The sequence below is a fragment of the Oncorhynchus kisutch genome, linkage group LG2, assembly GCF_002021735.2.
Source record: "Oncorhynchus kisutch isolate 150728-3 linkage group LG2, Okis_V2, whole genome shotgun sequence".
NCBI lineage: Eukaryota > Metazoa > Chordata > Actinopteri > Salmoniformes > Salmonidae > Oncorhynchus > Oncorhynchus kisutch.
Genome location: NC_034175.2, coordinates 10666552 through 10688664, shown reverse-complemented (window position 1 = coordinate 10688664; position 22113 = coordinate 10666552). Strand labels below are relative to the sequence as shown.

The window sequence follows — 22113 nt, the reverse complement described above, 5'->3', positions numbered from 1 at the left end:
GTAAGCAGGGGAGGGGGGGGGGTGAGAGAGAGAGAGAGAGGTGGAGGGAAGGGGGAATGTCATGGTGATTTAGGTGTGAGTGAGAGGGGAGAGAGGGTGAGGAGACACAGACCCGGGGCCTCAGCTCAGGCTGGTCAGAGACAGATTTTAATCAGAGAGGCTGGAGAGCCAGAGGCCCCCCAGGGGCCCTACGCATCACATGGCATTACAGCGCAGACAAAACAACACCAGCACCCAGACGACTAGCCTAGCCTCCAAATAAAAGATAACCCTGCCAACACACATAACCATCATCATCCAGCCCACTGCTGCCTTAATCTGGCTCGTCCCCCAACACTAATTAACTTAATTGAGGGGATAAATGACACATCCTAGTTTAACTTCATTGAGGGGATAAATGACACATCCTAGTTTAACTTCATTGCGGAGATAAATGACGCATCCTAGTTTAACTTCATTGAGGGGATAAATGACACATCCTAGTTTAACTTTATTGAGGAGATAAATGACACATCCTAGTTTAACTTCATTGAGGGGATAAATGACACATCCTAGTTTAACTTCATTGAGGGGATAAATGACACATCCTAGTTTAACTTCATTGAGGGGATAAATGACACATCCTAGTTTAACTTCATTGAGGAGATAAATGACACATCCTAGTTTAACTTCATTGAGGAGATAAATGACACATCCTAGTTTAACTTCATTGCGGAGATAAATGACACATCCTAGTTTAACTTCATTGAGGAGATAAATGACACATCCTAGTTTAACTTCAATGAGGAGATAAATGACACATCCTAGTTTAACTTCATTGTGGAGATAAATGACACATCCTAGTTTAACTTCATTGAGGAGATAAATGACACATCCTAGTTTAACTTCATTGTGGAGATAAATGACACATCCTAGTTTAACTTCATTGAGGAGATAAATGACACATCCTAGTTTAACTTTATTGAGGAGATAAATGACACATCCTAGTTTAACTTCATTGAGGAGATAAATGACACATCCTAGTTTAACTTCATTGAGGAGATAAATGACACATCCTAGTTTAACTTCATTGAGGAGATAAATGACACATCCTAGTTTAACTTCATTGAGGAGATAAATGACACATCCACATTTTTCTTTAGTCTTATCTTTATTGTCTTTAATAGTAGGCCTTGGGACTTTTGGGAATAGTCAGATCAGACTCATTATTATATGTGTGATTTAAAAACTAAATTAAATAATTAGCATGTTAAGTAATGAATGAATGGTTTAATTTTCATTTAACTTAGTTTCCTGCATTTTAGTTTTTCATCTGAAGCCAAATGATCTGTGAATGGCGAGGGCAGGTTCTTTGTTTGGAGTGGTGATGTATTCAGACCCTTTATTCTAAAATTAATTAAATTGTTATTTTCCCTCATCAATCTACACAATATACCCCATACTGACAAAGCAAAAACAGGTTTTTAGAAATTGTTGCTAATTTTTTACATACACTACCATTCAAAAGTTTAGGGTCACTTAGAAATGTCCTTGTTTTTTAAAGAGAAAAACATTTTCTGTCCATTAAAATAACATCAAATTGATCAGAAATACCATGTAGACATTGTTAATGTTGTAAATGACTATTGTAGTTGGAAACGGAAGATATTTAATGGAATATCTACATAGGCGTACAGTGGCCCATTACCAGCAACCATCCCTCCTGTGTTCCAATGGTACATTGTGTTCGCTAATCCAAGTTGATAATTTTTAAAGGCTAATTGATCATTAGAAAATCATTTTGCAATTATGTTAGCACAGTTGAAAACTGTTGTTCTGATCCTCTAAAAAGAGTCTTGGTGGTTACAAACTTCCTCCATTTAAGAATGACGGAGGCCACTGTGTTCTTGGGGACTTTCAATGCTGCAGACATTTTTGGTACCGTTCCCTAGATCTGTGCCTTGACACAATCCTGTCTCAGAGCTCTATGGACAATTCCTTCGTCGTCGTGGCTTGGTTTTTGCTCTGACATAAACTGTCAACTGTGGAACCTTATATACGTAGATAGGTGTGTGCCTTTCCAAATCATGTCCAATCAATTGAAATTAACACAGCTGGACTCCAATCAAGGATGATCAATGGAAACAGGATGCACCTGAGCTCAATTTCGAGTCTCAAAGTGAAGGGTCTGAATACTTACGTAAATAAGGTATTTCTGTTCAGGTTTTTATACATTTGCAAAAATATCAAATCGCTTTGTCGTTATGGGGTACTGTGTGTAGATTGCTGAGGATTTATTTTTATTTAATCCATTTTAGAACTTAACAAAATGTGGAAAAAATGTGTCATACAGAACCATGTCTATGAGGCCTATACTGTATGACTCAGGGGTGTCTAGACTGAAGTGTCCAGTGGGAGTGAGGGTAGTGTGGGGGTTTCCTCTGATACAGGTGCGTGATGGGGCCTTTTCAGTGGGCATGTGCTGCCAGTGGCTGCCTGGTCTCATAGCTGCTCTGCTCTCTACAGCCTTTCCTTTTCCCCTGGCTGCTCCTCTCTCCAGTGGCCCCGCCTCTCTCAGGGTGTTTATGTTCCAGTCAAAAGAGCCAGAGCATCATGACTGTGCTAGCGACTGTGCAAGCTCCGGCTTGAAGGCTGCAGCCACCTTTAATTATTATTATTTAATACATCTAAATAATAAATAAATAATACATCGATAAATCCATAAATCTAAATAAATATTGAATAAATAAGAGAGAGAGAGAGAAAGAGAGAGAGAGAGAGAGAGAGATGAGGAAAGCAAATGAGAGAGAGAGGAGGAAATAGAATGAGAGAGAGAGAGAGAGATGAGGAAAGAGAATGAGAGAGAGACAGACAGAGGAGGAAAGAGAATGAGAGAGAGAGAGAGAGAGAGAGATGAGGAAAGAGAATGAGAGAGAAAGAGAGAGAGAGAGAGAGATGAGGAAAGCAAATGAGAGAGAGAGGAGGAAATAGAATGAGAGAGAGAGAGAGAGATGAGGAAAGAGAATGAGAGAGAGAGAGAGATGAGGAAAGAGAATGAGAGAGAGACAGACAGAGGAGGAAAGAGAATGAGAGAGAGAGAGAGAGAGAGAGATGAGGAAAGAGAATGAGAGAGAAAGAGAGAGAGAGAGAGAGAGAGATGAGGAAAGCAAATGAGAGAGAGAGGAGGAAATAGAATGAGAGAGAGAGAGAGAGATGAGGAAAGAGAATGAGAGAGAGACAGACAGAGGAGGAAAGAGAATGAGAGAGAGAGAGAGAGAGAGAGAGAGATGAGGAAAGAGAATGAGAGAGAGAGAGAGAGAGAGAGACATAGACGGTAGACAGAGACGGGGGAGAAGAGAGAGAAGAGAAGGAGGCAAGAACGAGGCAGAAGAATAGACAGCGTCAGGTGTAATGTTCATACTGGCTGACACAAGGGAAAAGCCAGGTTTTAAAGCGTTTAGCTTTAATTTCAGTCAGGAGTGACATAATTGATTTTAATGAGATGTTTATAGAGTGAAGTGGCGCTGTTGCTAAATCATTTGCAAGGCTTGCTGCCTGCTTGGTTCTTCAGAGGCTCACACAGCACTGGGGAAAAGAGAGAAAAGCACTCAAGCAGCCGTTGCCAAAATTCACACAGTCCCCCTTGCCCCCCATCTCAGACTTAAACCAACCTTCCCACTTCCCCATCCCAGCCAGCCCACTCTGTGGCCCACCTTCTCTGCACTGTGATTGACAGGTGCCACACTACACCAGAGTGATTATAAAGACACTTCTCTCTGGGAAGTTACTGAGGCAGTGTGGACAGCAGAGAATGGTCCCTTTCCTATCCTTCACCCCCTCCACCCCTCAGGGAAAGACAGACTGTCACTCTGCAGCTGGCGACCACACCACTCCATCACCCCCCGTCCTCCAGGGTGTCCAGCTTCACTTCCCTCTTATTAACACCTTTTAAAATAGACATTATTAATATCACACGATTTTATTCCTGAACTCCCCCACCATTACACCACTGACAGCAACCACCCACAACACCATATTATCATCCAAACTGCCGTCACAACCGCTTCAGGCAAACAATCGGGACAAGGGTGGAGAAATGATAGGTTTAGGTCCTGATTTATTCAGCAGGACAGCGGTTTCCAACGGCAACCCTCAGTCATGATTTCCATACAACAAACGTAAGGAGCTATTTTGATTGCTTTCCAATCAAGCGAGACAAACACTAATTAGATTTTTTTGAGGGACTGTGGAATTAGGGGTGTGGAACTTGGAGCGTGGATGACTGGCATTTCTCTCTGATAAGTTGCTCTCATATCAGTCTCCTTACGCACTTCTGTTTACTGTCAGCCGTTTATTATTACAGAGAGTGAAGGAGTAAGCTGCAGATTCTATGAGAGTCCCAAATGCCACCTTATTCCCTATATAGGACATTGCTTTTGACCAGGGCCCATGGGGCGCTATGTAGGGAATAGGGTGCCATTTGGTATACACACAGTGTGTTTTCAGAGATTAGAGATGTCTGGGTTTATCATACCTTTTTATGATTGTTTGTCTAATGTGCTGTGTGCTGTAGATGTCATGTCACCATGGTTATTTGGCATATTAGAAAATAGCCCTTTCTTTGCTTCTCTTGCCCTCTTCCCTGTTCCTTTCTCTCCTCTCTCTTTGTTTCCTATAATAACATTGTGTATTTTCATGATGGAAGTCTCACAGTCCAACCAAGTTAGGTAGGCCACGAGGATGCAACAGTTTGAATGGTTGACATCCCAATGAAATGAGATCTATATGACACAGACATTCCATTGACTGGGGTGTGATAATGGGATGATATGAATGATCTGTGATGTGGTTGGCGGGGATGATGACACATTGTCTCTCTTGTTGGAGACTCAAGCTGTTGTCATATTTCTGATGGTTGACATCCCACTGAGTTGTTGTGACGTAGCCTATTGACGGGGATGTGATGACATGATAAGGACACATTCTCTCTGTTGTTTCACAGATAGACGTTGCTCTCATGAACAGATGTGGAATCTTTATTTGATCGCCCTGTTGCAAGAGAACTTTCCTGCAATGCAGAAAATGTATTTGAGGTTTAAAAATGCTTCTGGATTTTGTCATTTCCGGTTTTGAGATTTCAGACTTGATTTTCCCTTTAAGAAAAATGTATCAACCCCTACAAAAATCAAAATTACTTAAAATCCACATAATAATTCACATTTTGTTGCTGCAGGATTATTTTCCTGCTGTAGCAAACTGGCTCATATTAAGATCCTACATCTGTAGACTGATACATGTGGTGCGATCTAGTAATATGTGATGATTTGTGATGCGGTGATGACACATGGTCTCTCTGTTCCACATACAGACACTGCGTTCATGCCCGATGCTGTGACGTAGGCATCCAATTGACTGTGAAAATCAAATCAAATTGTATTGATCACGTACACATATTTTTCAGATGTTATTGCAGGTGCAGCAAAATGCTTCTGTTTCTGACTCCAACAGTGCAGTAATAAAGTGCCTAGCAGATATCTCAACTTGGATGTCAACCCACCACCTCAAGTACCAACCTTGACAAGAAGGAGTTGCTCTTCCTTCTGGGGAAGGTCTGCCCGCTCTAAGACCTCTCCATCGCGGTTGACAACTACACAGTGTCGCTCTCCCAGAGTGCAAAGAACCTTGGCATGACCCTGGATGTCACCCTGTCGTTCTCTACAAACATCAGAGCAGTGACCCGCTCCTGCAGGTTCATGCTCTACAACATCCGTAGACTACGACCCAACCTCACACAGGAAGTGGCGCAGGTCCTAATCCAGGCATTTGTCATCTCCCGTCTAGACTACTGTAACTCTCTGTTGGCTGGGCTCCCTCCTTGTGCCATCAAATCCCTGTATCCAGAATGCTGCAGCCCGCCTGGTGTTCATCTTTCCCAAGTTCTCCCATGTCACCCTGCTCCTCAGCACACTCCACTGGCTTCCAGTCGAAGCTCGCATCCACTACAAGACCATGGTGCTTAATTAACAGCAAGAGGACCTGCCCCTCCCTACCTTCAGGCTATGCTCAAACCCTACACCCCAACCTGAGCACTCCATTCTGCCACCTCAGGTCTCTTGGCCCTTCCACCCCTATGGGAGGGAAGCTCCCGCTCAGCCGAGTCCAAGCTCTTCTCTGTCCTGACACCCAATGGTGGAAGTAGCTTCCCCCTAAAAACCTGAACCAGCACTTGATCCTGCCCACCCTTTCTAGCTTGGGCTCTACTGGTAACTACTTTGAGGAAAATTTTAAATATATGCACTACCATTCAAAAGTTTGGGGTCACTTAGAAATTGTTTTGATTTTGAAAGGAAAGCAACATTTTTTGTCCATTAAAATAACATCAAAATGATCAGAAATACAGTGTAGACATTGTTAATGTTGTAAATTACTATTGAAGCTGCAAACGGCAGATTTTTTTATGGAATATATAGATATGGGCTTTTTCTTTGCAAATCTGCCCAGAAGGCCAGCATCGCCTCTTCACTGTTGACGTTGAGACGGGAGTTTTTCAGGTAGTACACAGATCGAGATCTTCAGTTTCTTGGCAGTTTCAGAAGAAGGTTATTTGTTTCGGGCCATTTTGAGCCTGTAAACGAACCCACAAATGCTGGTGCTTCAGATGCTCAACAAGTCTCAACAAGCACCCCCATATCCACATCGACGGGACAGTAGTGGAGAAGGTGTAAAGTTTTAAGTTCCTCGGCGTACACATCATGGACAAACTGAAATGGTCCACCCACACAGACAGCGTGGTGAAGAAGGCGCAACAGCGCCTCTTCAACCTCAGGAGGTTGAAGAAATTTGGCTTGTCACCAAAAACACTCACAAACTTTTACAGATGCACAATCGAGAGCATCCTGTCGGGCTGTATCACCGCCTGCTATGGCAACTGCTCTGCCCACAACTGTAAGGCTCTCCAGAGGGTAGTAGGTCTGCACAACGCATCACCGTGGGCAAACTATCTGCCCTCCAGGACACCTACACCATCCGATGTCACAGGAAGGCGAAAAAGATCATCAAGGACAACAACCACCCGAGCCACTGCCTGTTCACCCCGCTATCATCCAGAAGGTGAGGTCAGTACAGGTGCATCAAAGCTGGGACCGAGAGACTGAAAAACAGCTTTTATCTCAAGGCCATCAGACTGTTAAACAGCCATCACTAACATTGAGTGGCTGCTGCCAACACACTGACTCATCTCTATCCACTTTAATAATAAAAAATTGGATGTAATAACTGTGTCACTAGTCACTTAAAAACTATGGCACTTTATATCATGTTTACATACCCTACATTACTCATCTCATATGTATATACTGTACTCTATATCATCTACTGCATCTTGCCTATGCCGTTAGGGCATCACTCATTCATATATTTTTATGTACATATTCAGATGAATTCCTTAGGTTATATTACTTGTTGAATATTACTGCACGGTCGGAACTAGAAGCACAAGCATTTCGCTACACTCGCATTAACATCTGCTAACCATGTGTATGTGACCAATAAAATGTAATTTGATTTGAAGTCTAAAGAAGGACAGTTTTATTGCTTCTTTAATCACAACAACAGTTTTCAGCTGTGCTAACATAATTGCAAAAGTGTTTTCTAATGATCAATTAGCCTTTTAAAGTGATAAACTTGGATTAGCTAACACAACGTGCCATTGGAACACAGGAGTGATGGTTGCTGATAATGGACCTCTGTACGCCTATGTAGATATTCCATACAAAATCTTCCGTTTCCAGCTACAATGGTCATTTACAACATTAACAATGTGTACACTGTATTTGTGATGAATTTGATGTTATTGTAATGAACAAAAAATGTGCTTTTCTTTCAAAAACAAGGACATTTCTGTGAACAGTACAATGTGTTCAGAAAGTATTCACACCCATTGACTTTTTCCTCATTTTGTTGTTACAACCTGATTTTAAAATTGATTCAATTGAGATGTTCTGTCACTGGCCTACACACAATACCCCATAATGTCAAAGTTGAATTATATTATTAGATTCATTTTTAAATTAAATATTCATTAAAAGCTGATATGTCTTGCGTCAATAAGCGTTCAACCGCTTTGAAATGGCAAGCCTAAATAAGTTCAGAAGTAAAAATGTGCTTAACAAGTCACATAATAAGTTGTGTTGATGTACCATGTGTGCAATAATAGTGTTTAACATGATTTTTCAATGACTACCTCATCTCTGTACCCACGCATACAATTATCTGTTATAATCAGTTGAGCAGTGAATTTCAAACACAGATTCAACCACAAAGACCAGGGAGGTTTTACAATGCCCAATAAAGAAGGGCACCTATTGGTAGATGGGTAAAAAAAAGCAGACATTGAATATCCCTTTGAGCATGGTAATAATAATAATATAATATAATAACACTTGGGATAGCGTATCAATACACCAAGTCACTACAAAGATACAGGCGTCCTTCCTAACTCAGTTAACAGAGAGAAAAGAAACCCCTCAGGAATTTCACCATGAGGCCAATGGTGACTATAAAACAGTTGCAGAGTTTAATGGCTGTGATAGGAGAAAACTGAGAATACTAACAGTTTTCGGTCTCTCTCCACAATACTAACCTAAATGACAGAGTGAAAGAAGGAAGCCTGTATAGAATACAATTATTTGAAAACATTCATCCTGTTTGCAATAAGGCATTAAAGTAAAACTGCAAAAAACTTGTCAACGAAATGTACTTTATGTCCTGAATACAAAGCGTTATGTTTGGGGTAAATCCAACACAACACGTCACTGAGTACCACTCATCATACTTTCAAGCATGGTGGTGGCTGCATCATGTTATGGGTATGCTTGTCATCAGCAAGGACTACATCGTTTTTTAGGTTACAAATATATGGAACAGAGCTTTGCACAAGCAAAATCCTAGAAGAAAACCTGGTTTAGTTTGCTTTCCACCAGACACTGGGAGACAAACTCACCTTTCAAAATAAAACACCCGCAGGCCAGATTCGGACAGAGGGCCACCAGTTGGGGAACCTTGTCTTAGAGATTTACTCAGAAAGACTCAGATGTGATTCTAACATGTATCAACTCAGGGTGTGAATAATTATGTAAAATATATATTTTTGTATTTAATTTGTAATACATTTGCAAAAGTGTCTAAAAACATGTTTTTACTTTGTCATGCTGGAGTATTGTGTGTAGATGGGTGAGAAGAAAAAAATATTTAATTCATTTTGAATTCAGGCTGTAACACAAGATGTGGATTAAGTCAAGGGGTTTGAATACTCTCTGAAGGCACTGTATGTACTGTACATAGGCATTCCTCTTGTCCAGATGGGATAGGGCATTGTGCAGTTCAATGGCGATTGCGTCATCTGTGGATCTTTTAGGGCTGTATGAAAATTGTAGTGGGCCTAGGCTGTCAGGAACAGGAGAGGTGATATGATCCTTAACGAGCCTCTCCTAGCACTTCATGATGACAGAAGTGGGTGTTACGGGGCAATAGTCATTTAGTTCAGTTACCTTCGCTTTCTTGGGTACAGGAACAATGGTGGACATCTTGAAGCAAGTGGAGACAACAGACTGATGAAATTATACTGAACAAAAATATAAATGCAACAAGTGTTGGTCCCATGTTTCCTGAGCCAAAATAAAAGATTTCAGAAATTTCCATATGCACAGAAAGCACATTTCTCTCAAATGTTGGCCACTTGTTTACATCCCTGTTAGTGAGCATTTCTCCTTTTCCGAGATAATCCATCCACCTAACATAAAGTGTGCAGTTTTGTCACACAATGTCACAGATGTCCCAGGTTTTGAGGCAGCGTGCAATTAGCATGCTGACTGCAGGAATGTGTACCAGAGCTGTTGCCAGAGAATGTAATGTTCATTTCTCTAAAATAAGCCGACTCCAACATCATTTTAGGGAATTTGGCAGTACGTCCAACCGGCCTCTCAACTACAGACCAGGTGCAACCACCCCAGTCCAGGACCTCCAGATCCGGCCTTTTCATCAACGAGATCATCTGATACCAGTCACCCGGAGAGAGCTGATAAAACTGAAGAGTATTTCTGTCTGTAATAAAGCCATTTTGTGGGGAAAAACTCGTTCTGATTGGCCTGGCCTGGCTTCCCAGTGGGTGTGCCTATGCCCTCCCAGGTCCACCCATGGCTGCGCTATTCCATAGATTAGGGCACAAGTTATTTAATTCAATTGACTGATTTCCTTATATGAACTGTAACTCCGTAAAACCCTTGAAATTGTTTGCATGTTGCGTTTATATCTTTGTTCAGTATATATAAAACATTTCAATTCTACATTCTCTCTGTTGTTTTCCAGACGGACGCTGCGCTCATGTACGATGCCGTGCACGTGGTGGCCGTGGCCGTGCAGCAGTCTCAGCAGATCACTGTCAGCTCCCTACAGTGCAACAGACACAAACCCTGGCGCTTTGGGAACAGATTCATGGCCCTCATCAAAGAGGTACGTAGTATTATACATTACACACTGGCCCACTGGACAGGCAGGGGAGGGATGGACATGGAGAGAGAGAATGAAAGAGAGAGAGACAGCCTACCCACACATAGGAGAGAGAGCATGAAAGAGCGAGGGAACACCTACAACACACATAGGACAGAGAGACACAAGAGAGACATTCAGAGAGACAAGCTGGATGGTGACAGGGGGGCAATCAAAGAAATCAATGCAAATGAAAGAGAAATGCTTTGTTTCTACTGCAACCATCTTAATCTTAAACCTGTCTCTCTGTTTTCATATCATGTCCCTACAGAATGGGTCTACATGATTTTAATCTGGGCTAATTATTCCTCAGTGTGCTAGATAGATTCTGGAAACTGGGGTGGTTAATCCAAACGTCCCTGTCTGTCTGTTAGGCAGTTAAAGATATATAGCCCAGGCTATATTTAGGGTCTGTAAAGCCTAGCTACCCTGTTCTGTTCTGTTTGCTCTGTGAGATATCACCAGAACACTCACACTGCTCCCGGCTGGGGGGTGGCGTGTGTGGAGGGTGGGGAGGGAGGAATGGGGGGTAGGGAGGAATGACATATTAAAGCTCTTCGTCTCGAACCGCCGCGCAAATAATCTCACATCTCGCCACTTCTAGTGCTCTCTCTCTCTAAGCCTGTGGACCAGTACTAGGGTGGACACCAGCCAGCCCTCATAAATGACACCACTGTTTAGCCTGATGGTCTTTATACACCACTGCACTGTCGATCCAGAGTGACATACAGGGTAACATTACACTATCACTGCATGGCCACTGCATCACAGTCTAACACTGAACTATCACTGCATGGCCACTGTATCACAGGCTAACACTGAACTATCACTGCATGGCCACTGCATCACAGTCTAACACTGAACTATCACTGCATGGCCACTGCATCACAGTCTAACACTGAACTATCACTGCATGGCCACTGTATCACAGGCTAACACTGAACTATCACTGCATGGCCACTGTATAACAGGCTAACACTGAACTATCACTGCATGGCCACTGTATCACAGGCTAACACTGAACTATCACTGCATGGCCATTGTATCACAGGCTAACACTGAACTGCCACTGCATGGCCACTGTATCACAGGCTAACACTGAACTATCACTGCATGGCCATTGTATCACAGGCTAACACTGAACTATCACTGCCTGGCAGGTAGGAGCATTGGGCCAGTAACTGTAAGGTTGCTGGATTGAATCCCCGAGCTGACAAGGTAAATTGTCGTTCTGCCCCTGAGCAAGTGGATGATGTGGATGCTCCGCACCTCTCTGATTCAGAGGTTGGATTAAATGCGGAAGACACATTTCAGTTGAATACATTCAGTTGTACAACTGACTAGGTATCCCTCTTTCCCTACACTATCACTGAATCACCACTGTATGACAGGCTAACATTACACTATCACTGAATCACCACTGTATGACAGGCTAACATTACACTATCACTGAATCACCACTGTATGACAGGCTAACATTACACTATCACTGAATCACCACTGTATCAGAGGCTAACATTACACTATCACTGAATCACCACTGTATCAGAGGCTAACATTACACTATCACTGAATCACCACTGTATCAGAGGCTAACATTACACTATCACTGAATCACCACTGTATCAGAGGCTAACATTACACTATCACTGAATCACCACTGTATCAGAGGCTAACATTACACTATTACTGAATCACCACTGTATCAGAGGCTAACATTACACTATTACTGAATCACCACCGTATCAGAGGCTAACATTACACTATCACTGAATCACCACTGTATCAGAGGCTAACATTACACTATTACTGAATCACCACTGTATCAGAGGCTAACATTACACTGAACATACTACATCTATTGAAAACGGATTTATTAAAATGTATTTCATATGTATTTCTTTAAATGTATTTAAACCTAGATTATGACCAATTTCCACTGTTATTTTCAACATAACCATGTCCAACCACATAGGCAGGTAATTGTAGTTATTTCTTAGAAATCCACAATCTGTTACGGTTTTCTTCCGTTGAAGGAGAGTCTGACCAAAATGCAGCGTGGTTAATTCGATACATGTTTAATGTAGACAAAACACAATCAATACAAAACAACAAACGGAACGTGAAAACCTATACAGCCTATCTGGTGAAATACAAAACACTAAGACAGGAACAATCACCCACGAAACACTTAAAGAATATGGCTGCCTAAATATGGTTCCCAATCAGAGACAACGAGAATCACCTGCCTCTGATTGAGAACCGCCTCAGGCAACCATAGACTTTGCTAGAAAACCCCACTAAGCCACAATCCCAAAACCTACGAAAAAACCCCATACATAAACACAACACAAAATAAACCCTTGTCACACCCTGGCCTGACCAAATAAATATAGAAAACACAAAATACTAAGACCAGGGCGTGACACAATCTTCTTTCATCTAGCGTTCTCTTCCCAACGTAGAGGAACAATGTGACATTTATGAGCCTGTAATAACATGACTTTAGATGAGTCATACTACAGGTTCTTTCTGAAATAACATCCGCTTTAAGCCAGTTGCTCCTGCTTCTCTAAGAAAAGGGCACAGAATTCAACACTTGCTGTGCAATGTAACACAAGAGAGTTCAGTGCTTAGGGCCACATTTATGCTCAATGTTCAGCATTCCAAAGCAGTGCCTGTATCATTACAGATTGGGTAATAACTATCCCACTGTTACTAAAGCAACCATCAGAATTATGTCCAAAAAGCATCTGTGTCCTGGAGAAAGCTGTATCGAGTTTGTGTGTGTGGTATTAATAAATAAGTGTGTGTGTGTGTGGGTGTGTGTTTGTGTCTGTCTGTCTGTGTGTGCAGCATACCTTTGTGTGTTTGTGTGCCTTGCTTAAAGGTGAACTCTAATGAATAATGAATGTCTCTATTTTGCTGAGAATGAGTGTGACCTCTTCCTCTTTGGTTATGATGAATCTCTCTCTCTCTTTCTCTCTCTCTCCCTCTCTCTGTCTTTTTCTCTCTCTCTGTCTCTCTCTCGCTTCCTACACCTCTCTCTTTCTCTCCCCCAGGCCCACTGGGATGGCTTGACTGGGCGGATCACTTTCAACAGAACCAACGGCTTGAGGACAGACTTTGACCTGGATGTGATTAGTCTGAAGGAGGATGGACTGGAGAAGGTACTAGGGGCGTGTGTGTGTGTGTGTGTGTGTGTGTGTGTGTGTGTGTGTGTGTGTGTGTGTGTGTGTGTGTGTGTGTGTGTGTGTGTGTGTGTGTGTGTGTGTGTGTGTGTGCATATTTATAATACATGACCATGTGTGCACATCTATGGAGGAGATAACTCATAAACAAAAGCTTGTCAACACAACAGATCCAACCTACACCCACACACACACACACCCTCCTAACACACATGCTCCCCTGTGTGTGCCTCTCAGCTGCTCCTGACCTCCCCATCCCTCTCTGTGGCGTGTGTCTGCGCCTCCATGAATAATTTACTCTCTTAATGGAAAAACCTTCAGGAGCCCTCCAGCCTCATGAAGTCTGAATTAAACAGTTGATTTACAATTACAAAGCAGCCATCTCTAAGGCCTCAGTAGTGGGCATCAGAGAGAGGAGCAGGGCTGTTGTGTCTGTAGTGGGTTGGTGCTACAGAGCAGAGTGTCTGCTGAGATGAGAAGCCCTGTAGCGGGTAAGAGAATAACACAGCCAGGGTGAGAGGCCCCTGTAGGCTCGCCCCTCTCCTCCTTCTCTTCTTCTTTCAGCTTCCACCAACCCCTCCTTACACACTCACACACATGCACACACATATACTCAGTACTCCACCTCTTCAGCTCAAGCACACATTCCCAGAATTTCCTCCAGCACCCTTAGGACACGGCTGACAGCAGTGTGAACTCTTAACTCTTAACCTGCGAGATGTGATATAAGAGCTGATCTAGGATCAGGATCTGCCTCTAGCTCTCTGTGGAAGAGGTGTGTGTGTGTGTGTGTGTGTGTGTGTGTGTGTGTGTGTGTGTGTGTGTGTGTGTGTGTGTGTGTGTGTGTGTGTGTGTGTGTGTGTGTGTGTGTGTGTGTGTGTGTGTGTGTGTGTGTGTGTGTGTGTGTGTGTGTGTGTGTGTGTGTGTGTGCGCGCGTGTGTGTGGGTGGGTGGGTTGGGCAGGCGGGAGGGTGGTTGCATGTTTGTAATAACGCACGTCACATCATATTTTCTCATAGACACACTCTTCCCTGAACAGTATTTCTGCGTAGAAGATATAACTGAATTGCACTAAATGCTAATGTTTTTCTGTGTTTTTCCCCTCAGATTGGAACATGGGACCCTCCTAGTGGCTTGAACATGACAGACCACCAGAAGGGGAAGACATCCAATGTCACAGACTCCTTAGCCAACAGATCTCTAGTTGTCTCCACCATACTGGTAAGTACCATTCCCTCTTTGCTCTGTGGTAAACACTTTTTGTCTATTCATAGAGGAATGAAATTGCTGTACTAACTGTCAGCTGGGTGCTATAACAGAGTTCTACCTCTATATAAGTGATTGTGAATGCCCAGAACTGCTCTAATATTTAATTGACTCCTTGGAAAAGGTGTTATTCCTATTTAGTTTTTAGGTCATTTTCTTTGAAAAGTGCTCCACTTGAATTTCTCAGGATGGTTGTCGGCCTGTGAGCAAATTGAATGGAAGTACACCACTTTTAAATTGCCAGTCCACACTTCACTTCACTGCTGGGGAGAGGTCCCTTTCCAATTGGTTGAGAACAGTTTCAGGCAGGGCTAATTGGCTGATTGATTGTCCAATATGATGTAATGTTTTAAGGCTCTCTCTCTATGTGGCATTTTATTAGTCCCTCTGTTGAGGAGTTTTTACTCTACCCAGTGATGTTAAACCCAGACATTCAGGGGAACTCTGGGGGAAGTTAAAGAGTTCCCTAGGATCTCTAATGCTTCTCTATGAGTCACACAGACGGACTCACGGCTGTCTTCCTCAGGTTTCATCAAACCGTATTTGCCATTTTAGAAAAGCGCTATAAAAATCCTGTGTATTGTTATTGTTCACTCTTTAGAAGATTTATAAAAAACACTTAGCTTCAACGATGAGCGTATCACTCCCGATCCTGTGGTGTCTATCTGTTGGGGTGGAGTTGTCTGTGAGTTGTAAAGAAAGTCTGCTCTGGTGCTGTAGGGATTCTGTAGGCTACACGACGACTCCATCCCTCCTATCTCCTCCTTCTGAAAGCCATACCAGAGCCCGCCACAATTGACTCATCACGACTAAACAGGAAGCTTCTAGAATCAAGAAAATTAACGCAATTTACGATCCGATTATTAAGAAGCAGAGCGTAAAAATAACAATATCAACCAAATTGCGGTTTGTCATTATTTATCCCGTGCTGCGCTTGCCTTACCTCTCCCATGCATTCTGCCGCTGTGCGCTGATTGAATTGCTGTTATTAGTTAAGACTCTACATGTCTGTAATTAGTGAGTCATGGGGAGATCTTGGCTGGCTTTGAGGGGAGGAGAAAAGAGGAGAGAGTGCTGACAATAATTGGGTTTGTTACATTTGATTGATGCGCACTTTTATCCAACTTCTCTGCATTTTTTTTCATGCCAGACTGAAGGATTACAAGCCCCTCTTTAAAAGGTGGAGCTGTAATTAGTTTTCAATGCCAGAAATCTGAACTAATCAAAAGAGTTTTGGCCATTTTGTCAAGACCTCATACTGGTAATAGACTAGTGGTTAAATTCACAGTACATGTACAGTGCCTTGCAAAAGTATTCATCCCCCTTGGCGTTTTTCCTATTTTGTTGCATTACAACCTATAATTTAAATAGATTTTTATTTGGATTTCATGTAATGGACAGACACAAAATAGTCCAAATTGGTGAAGTGAAAAAAATAAAAAAAAATGTGTTTCAAGAAATGTAAAAGAATTACAAACAGAAAAGGGGTGTGTGCATAATTGAACCCCTTTGCTATGAAGCCCCTAAATAAGATCTGGTGCAACCAATTACCTTCAGAAGTTATGTGACTTAAACAAAGTCCACCTGTGTGCAATCTAGGTATCGCATGATCTGTTACTTGATCTCAGTATATATACACCTGTTCTGAAAGGCCCTAGAGTCTGCAACACCATTAAGCAAGGGGCCTCACCAAGCAAGCGGCACCATAAAGACCAAGGAGCTCTCCAAACAGGTCAGGGACAACATTTAGGAGAAGTACAGATCAGGGTTGGGTTATAAAAAAATATCAAAACATTTGAGCATCCCACGGAGCACCATTAAATCCATTATTTAAAAAATGGAAAGAATATGGCACCACAACAAACCTGCTAAGAGAGGACCACCCACCAAAACTCATGGACCAGGCAAGGAGGGCATTAATCAGAGAGGCAACAAAGAGACCAAACATAACCCTGAAGGAGCTGCAAAGCCCCACAGCGGAGATTGGAGTATCTGTCCATAGGACCACTTTAAGCCGTACACTCCACAGAGCTGGGCTTTATGGAAGAGTGACCAGATAAAAGCCATTGCTTAAAGACAAAAACAAGCAAACACATTTGGTGTTTGCCAAAAGGTACGTGGGAGACTCCCCAAACATATGGGAGAAGGTACTCTGATACTAAAATTGAGCTTTTGGCAATCAAGGAAAATGCTATGTCTGGCGCAAACCCAACACCTCTCATCACTCTGAGAACATGATGGTTTTCATCGGCAGGGACGGGGAAACTGGTATGAATCAGATGACTTTTTAGCTTTATCAAAACCTGTGGTTTGAATTGAAGAGGGCAGTCCATAAGCGCAGATGAAGGATATCAAAGATCTGGAAGGATTCTGTATGGTCCAAGATCCCTCCCAATGTGTTCTCCAACTCTTTTTTTGAAAAAAATAAATACTTAATCGCTTTCTCTGAGCATACAATATAGCTCAATATATCATACAATATAGCTCAATATATCATACAATATAGCTCAATATATCATACAATATAGCTCAATATATCATACAATATAGCTCAGTATTTGAATTATTTCTTTTATATAGTCATTATTGCTCACCTTTACCAGGGGTGTCAATTATTTCAGATCCCACTGTATACAACCCTATGGAATCATTCTCACCTGGGGCACCAATCATCGTAGTGGACATAAACAGATTCCACATCCTTTTGGCTCCACTAGAGAATCCTCCTCACCCAGGGCACCAATTGTAGTAGTCCTATAGCCCTGTTTCCCCTGTGGGAGGGGCTTTTAGTATGCCAGACATGAGGAACAATTAATTGAAACTGAATTTGATATGATACTTTTATTTACTACCAAGAGATATTGGGAGGAGAGAGAGGGGAGGAGGGAGGGATTAGATAGAGGAAGAAGAATAGGGATAGTGAGTGAGTGAGAGAGTGAGAGAGAGAGAGAGAGAGAGAGAGAGAGAGAGAGAGAGAGAGAGAGAGAGAGAGAGAGAGAGGAACCATAATATGACATTTATAGTGTCTATTCATTTGGAATGTTTAATGCACATTTTTTATAGTTTTTTAAAACTTTTGTTTATTATCTAGTTCACTTCCTTTGGCAATTTAAACATGTTTCCCATGCCAATAAATCCCTTTGAATTGAATTTAGAGAGAGGGAGAGAGAGAGAAGAGAGAGAGAGAGAGAGAGAAGAGAGAGAGAGAGAGAGAGAGAGAGAGAGAAACTATGAAAGTTAGACTTAATATGAATATGTTATGTGCTCAGGTCTAGATCTGTACTTCTAACCTTTGTGTTATCTGTATTCTATGCCTTTTGATGGACTGAGAGAGAATGCAAACACACACACACTCATACAAGCAATGCAAACAGGCTGTGAATAGCCTCACAGTATAATTATGATTATGAATGAGACAGATGTGAAAAACTCATTAATTACCTCACACTGACAAATAACTACTGTAAAGGTTCATTAAGCTAAATGACGGTATAATCAACAATAAGTAGCTAGTGCAACACTATATCCTGTTGATAACCCGTTCTACCCATCATCTGTCAAACATGTCTCTCTGGCTCTGCACACCTGCAATGGCTGGGGGATCAGCTATATATGCATTATATTATAAACCCTTTTCCCCGTTCAGCAGAAACTGATTTTACACAACGCTCCAAGGGTAAGGAGTTGTTACTAAGGTAACAGGTGATGGGAATCTAAATAAATGAATTGACAAATCAACCTTTCAAGCTTATTTACTTTATTTCCTTGTCTTTTCATACACTTCATAGCTCCTCTTTTGGTTTCTTTAGTCAAAGCACAGACACTCAATTCGCTGAATTTCTTTACTAACCAACTTTGAAATCAAACCTGTTTCAAATATACACTAGATTACCAAAATGATGTGGACACTCATTCCAAAATCATGGGCATTAATATGGAGTTGGTCCCTCCTTTGTTGCTATAATAGTCTATACTCTTCTGGGGAGGTTTTCCACTAGATTTCAGAACATTGCTGCAGGACTTGCTTCCATTCAGCTACAAGAGCATTAGTGAGATCGGGCGCTGATGTTGGGCGATTAGGCCTGGCTCGCAGTCTGCGTTCCAATTCATCCCAAAGATGTTCGATGGGGATGAGATCAGTGCTCTGTGCAGGCTATTCAAGTTTTTCCACACCGATCTCAACAAACCATTTCTGTATGGACCTCGCTTTGTGCAAAGGAGCATTGTCATGCTTAAGTAGGAAAGGTGCCTTCCCCAAACTGTTGAATCATACAGAATGTCATGGGTTCACAGAATAATCCAGAATGTCATGGGTCGAGCGCATCCTGACCGGTTGCATCACCACCTGGTATGGTAACTGCTCGGCATCTGACCGTAAGGCACTATAGAGGGTATTACGGCCCTGTGCATCACTGGGGCCAAGCTTCCTGCCATCCAGGACTCCAAGACTCGTCACCCAAGTCATAGACTGTTTTCTCTGCTACCACACGGCAAGCGATAACGGAGCGCCAAGTCTAGGACTAAAAGCTCCTTAACAGCTTCTACCCCCAAGCCATAAGACTGCTGAACAATTAATCAAATGGCCACCAAATGATTTACATTTGACCCCCCCTTACCTGGACTAACCTGTACCCCTGCACATTGACTCAGTACCGGTGCCCCCTATATATAGCCTCGTTATTGTTTTTTTATTGTGTTTCTTTTTTATTATTCTTTACTTTAATTTATTTGGTAAATAAACTAAATATTGAACTGTACTGTTGGTTAAGGGCTTGTAAGTTTGCATTTGACGGTAAGGTCTAAACATGTTGTATTCGGCACATGTGACAAGTTTGATTTGATTGTATGCTGTAGCGTTAAGATTTCTCTTCAACTGGAACTAAGGGGCCTAGCGAAAACCATGAAAAACAGCCCCAGACCATTATTCCTCCACCGCCAAACTTTACAGGTGGCACTATGCATTCGGGCAGGTACCGTTCTCCGGACATCTGTTAAACCAAGATTCGTCCGTCGGACTGCCAGATGGTGATGCGTGATTCATCACTCCAGAGAATGCCTTTCCACTGCTCCAGAGTCCAATGGTTGTGAGCTTAACACCACTCCAGCCGATGCTTGGCATTGCGCATGGTGATGTTAGGCTTGTGTGGCAATGGAAACCCATTTCTTGAAGCTCCCGACAAACAGTTATTGTGCTGATGTTCCTTCCAGGGGCAGTTTGGAACTCGGTAGTTAGTGTTGCAACCGAGGACAGACAATTTTTACGCGCTACGTGCTTCAACACTCGGCGGTCCCGTTCTGTGAGCTTGTGTGGCCTACCACTTCTCGACTGAGCCGTTGTTGCTCCTAGACATTTCCACATTTTCACAATAACAGCACTTACAGTTGACCATGGCTGCTCTAACAGGGCAGAAATTAGACAAACTGACTTGTTGGAAAGGTAACATCCTATGACGGTGCCACATTGAAAGTCACTGAGCTCTTCAGCAAGGCCATTCTACTGTGAATGTCTGTCTATGGAGATTGCATGGCTGTGTGCTCAATTTTAAACAACTGTCAGCAACGGGTGTTGCTGAAATAGCCGAATCCACTAATTTGAAGAGGTGTCCACATACTTTTCTATATATAGTGTATATTTCATAAATAGGGTTTCTGTAGTATTAGTTGATTATTTTAAAATTTTCATCATCATTTCTAGTTTGACCATTTCTAACTGTAAGAGTTTAACTTTGATTAGTAGGCAGTAGTCCTATGTGTTCAATGACTTTGATTAGGCAGTAGTCCTATGTGTTCCATGACTTTGATTAGGCAGTAGTCCTATGTGTTCCATGACTTTTATTAGGCAGTAGTCCTATTTTTTTATTATTTTTATTTCACCTTTATTTAACCAGGTAGGCTAGTTGAGAACAAGTTCTCATTTGCAACTGCGACCTGGCCAAGATAAAGCATAGCAGTGTGAGCATACAACAAAGAGTTACACATGGAGTAAACAATTAACAAGTCAATAACACTGTAGAAAACAAAGGGGGGGGTCTATATACAATGTGTGCAAAAGGCATGAGGAGGTAGGCAAATAATTACAATTTTGCAGATTAACACTGGAGTGATAAAAGATCAGATGGTCATGTACAGGTAGAGATATTGGTGTGCAGAAGAGCAGAAAAGTAAATAAATAAAAACATTATGGGGATGAGGTAGGTGAAAAGGGTGGGCTATTTACCAATAGACTATGTACAGCTGCAGCGATCGGTTAGCTGCTCAGATAGCTGATGTTTGAAGTTGGTGAGGGAGATAAAAGTCTCCAACTTCAGCGATTTTTGCAATTCGTTCCAGTCACAGGCAGCAGAGTACTGGAACGAAAGGCGGCCGAATGAGGTGTTGGCTTTAGGGATGATCAGTGAGATACACCTGCTGGAGCGTGTGCTACGGATGGGTGTTGCCATCGTGACCAGTGAGCTGAGATAAGGCGGAGCTTTACCTAGCATAGACTTGTAGATGACCTGGAGCCAGTGGGTCTGGCGACGAATATGTAGCGAGGGCCAGCCGACTAGAGCATACAAGTCGCAGTGGTGGGTGGTATAAGGTGCTTTAGTGACAAAACGGATGGCACTGTGATAGACTGCATCCAGTTTGCTGAGTAGAGTGTTGGAAGCCATTTTGTAGATGACATCGCCGAAGTCGAGGATCGGTAGGATAGTCAGTTTTACTAGGGTAAGCTTGGCGGCTTGAGTGAAGGAGGCTTTGTTGCGGAATAGAAAGCCGACTCTTGATTTGATTTTCGATTGGAGATGTTTGATATGAGTCTGGAAGGAGAGTTTGCAGTCTAGCCAGACACCTAGGTACTTATAGACGTCCACATATTCTAGGTCGGAACCATCCAGGGTGGTGATGCTAGTCGGGCATGCAGGTGCAGGCAGCGACCGGTTGAAAAGCATGCATTTGGTTTTACTAGCGTTTAAGAGCAGTTGGAGGCCACGGAAGGAGTGTTGTATGGCATTGAAGCTTTTTTGGAGGTTAGATAGCACAGTGTCCATGACTTTGATTAGTAGGCAGTAGTCCTATGTGTTCCATGACTTTGATTAGGCAGTAGTCCTATGTGTTCCATGACTTTGATTAGGCAGTAGTCCTATGTGTTC

General features: G+C 42.4%; 1 protein-coding gene across 1 annotated transcript in view; it reads left to right on the top strand.

The window, feature by feature from the left end:
• LOC109901194 (glutamate receptor ionotropic, kainate 2) overlaps positions 1–22113 on the top strand; it is a gene marked incomplete at its 5' end in the record, with an annotated part of 156119 nt that overhangs the window by 48561 nt on the left and 85445 nt on the right. Inside the window, 3 exons of the mRNA XM_031836208.1 lie at positions 10345–10488; positions 13587–13694; positions 14822–14935. Coding sequence (XP_031692068.1) covers positions 10345–10488; positions 13587–13694; positions 14822–14935 — 366 coding nt within the window. The remainder of the gene's footprint in view (positions 1–10344; positions 10489–13586; positions 13695–14821; positions 14936–22113) is intronic.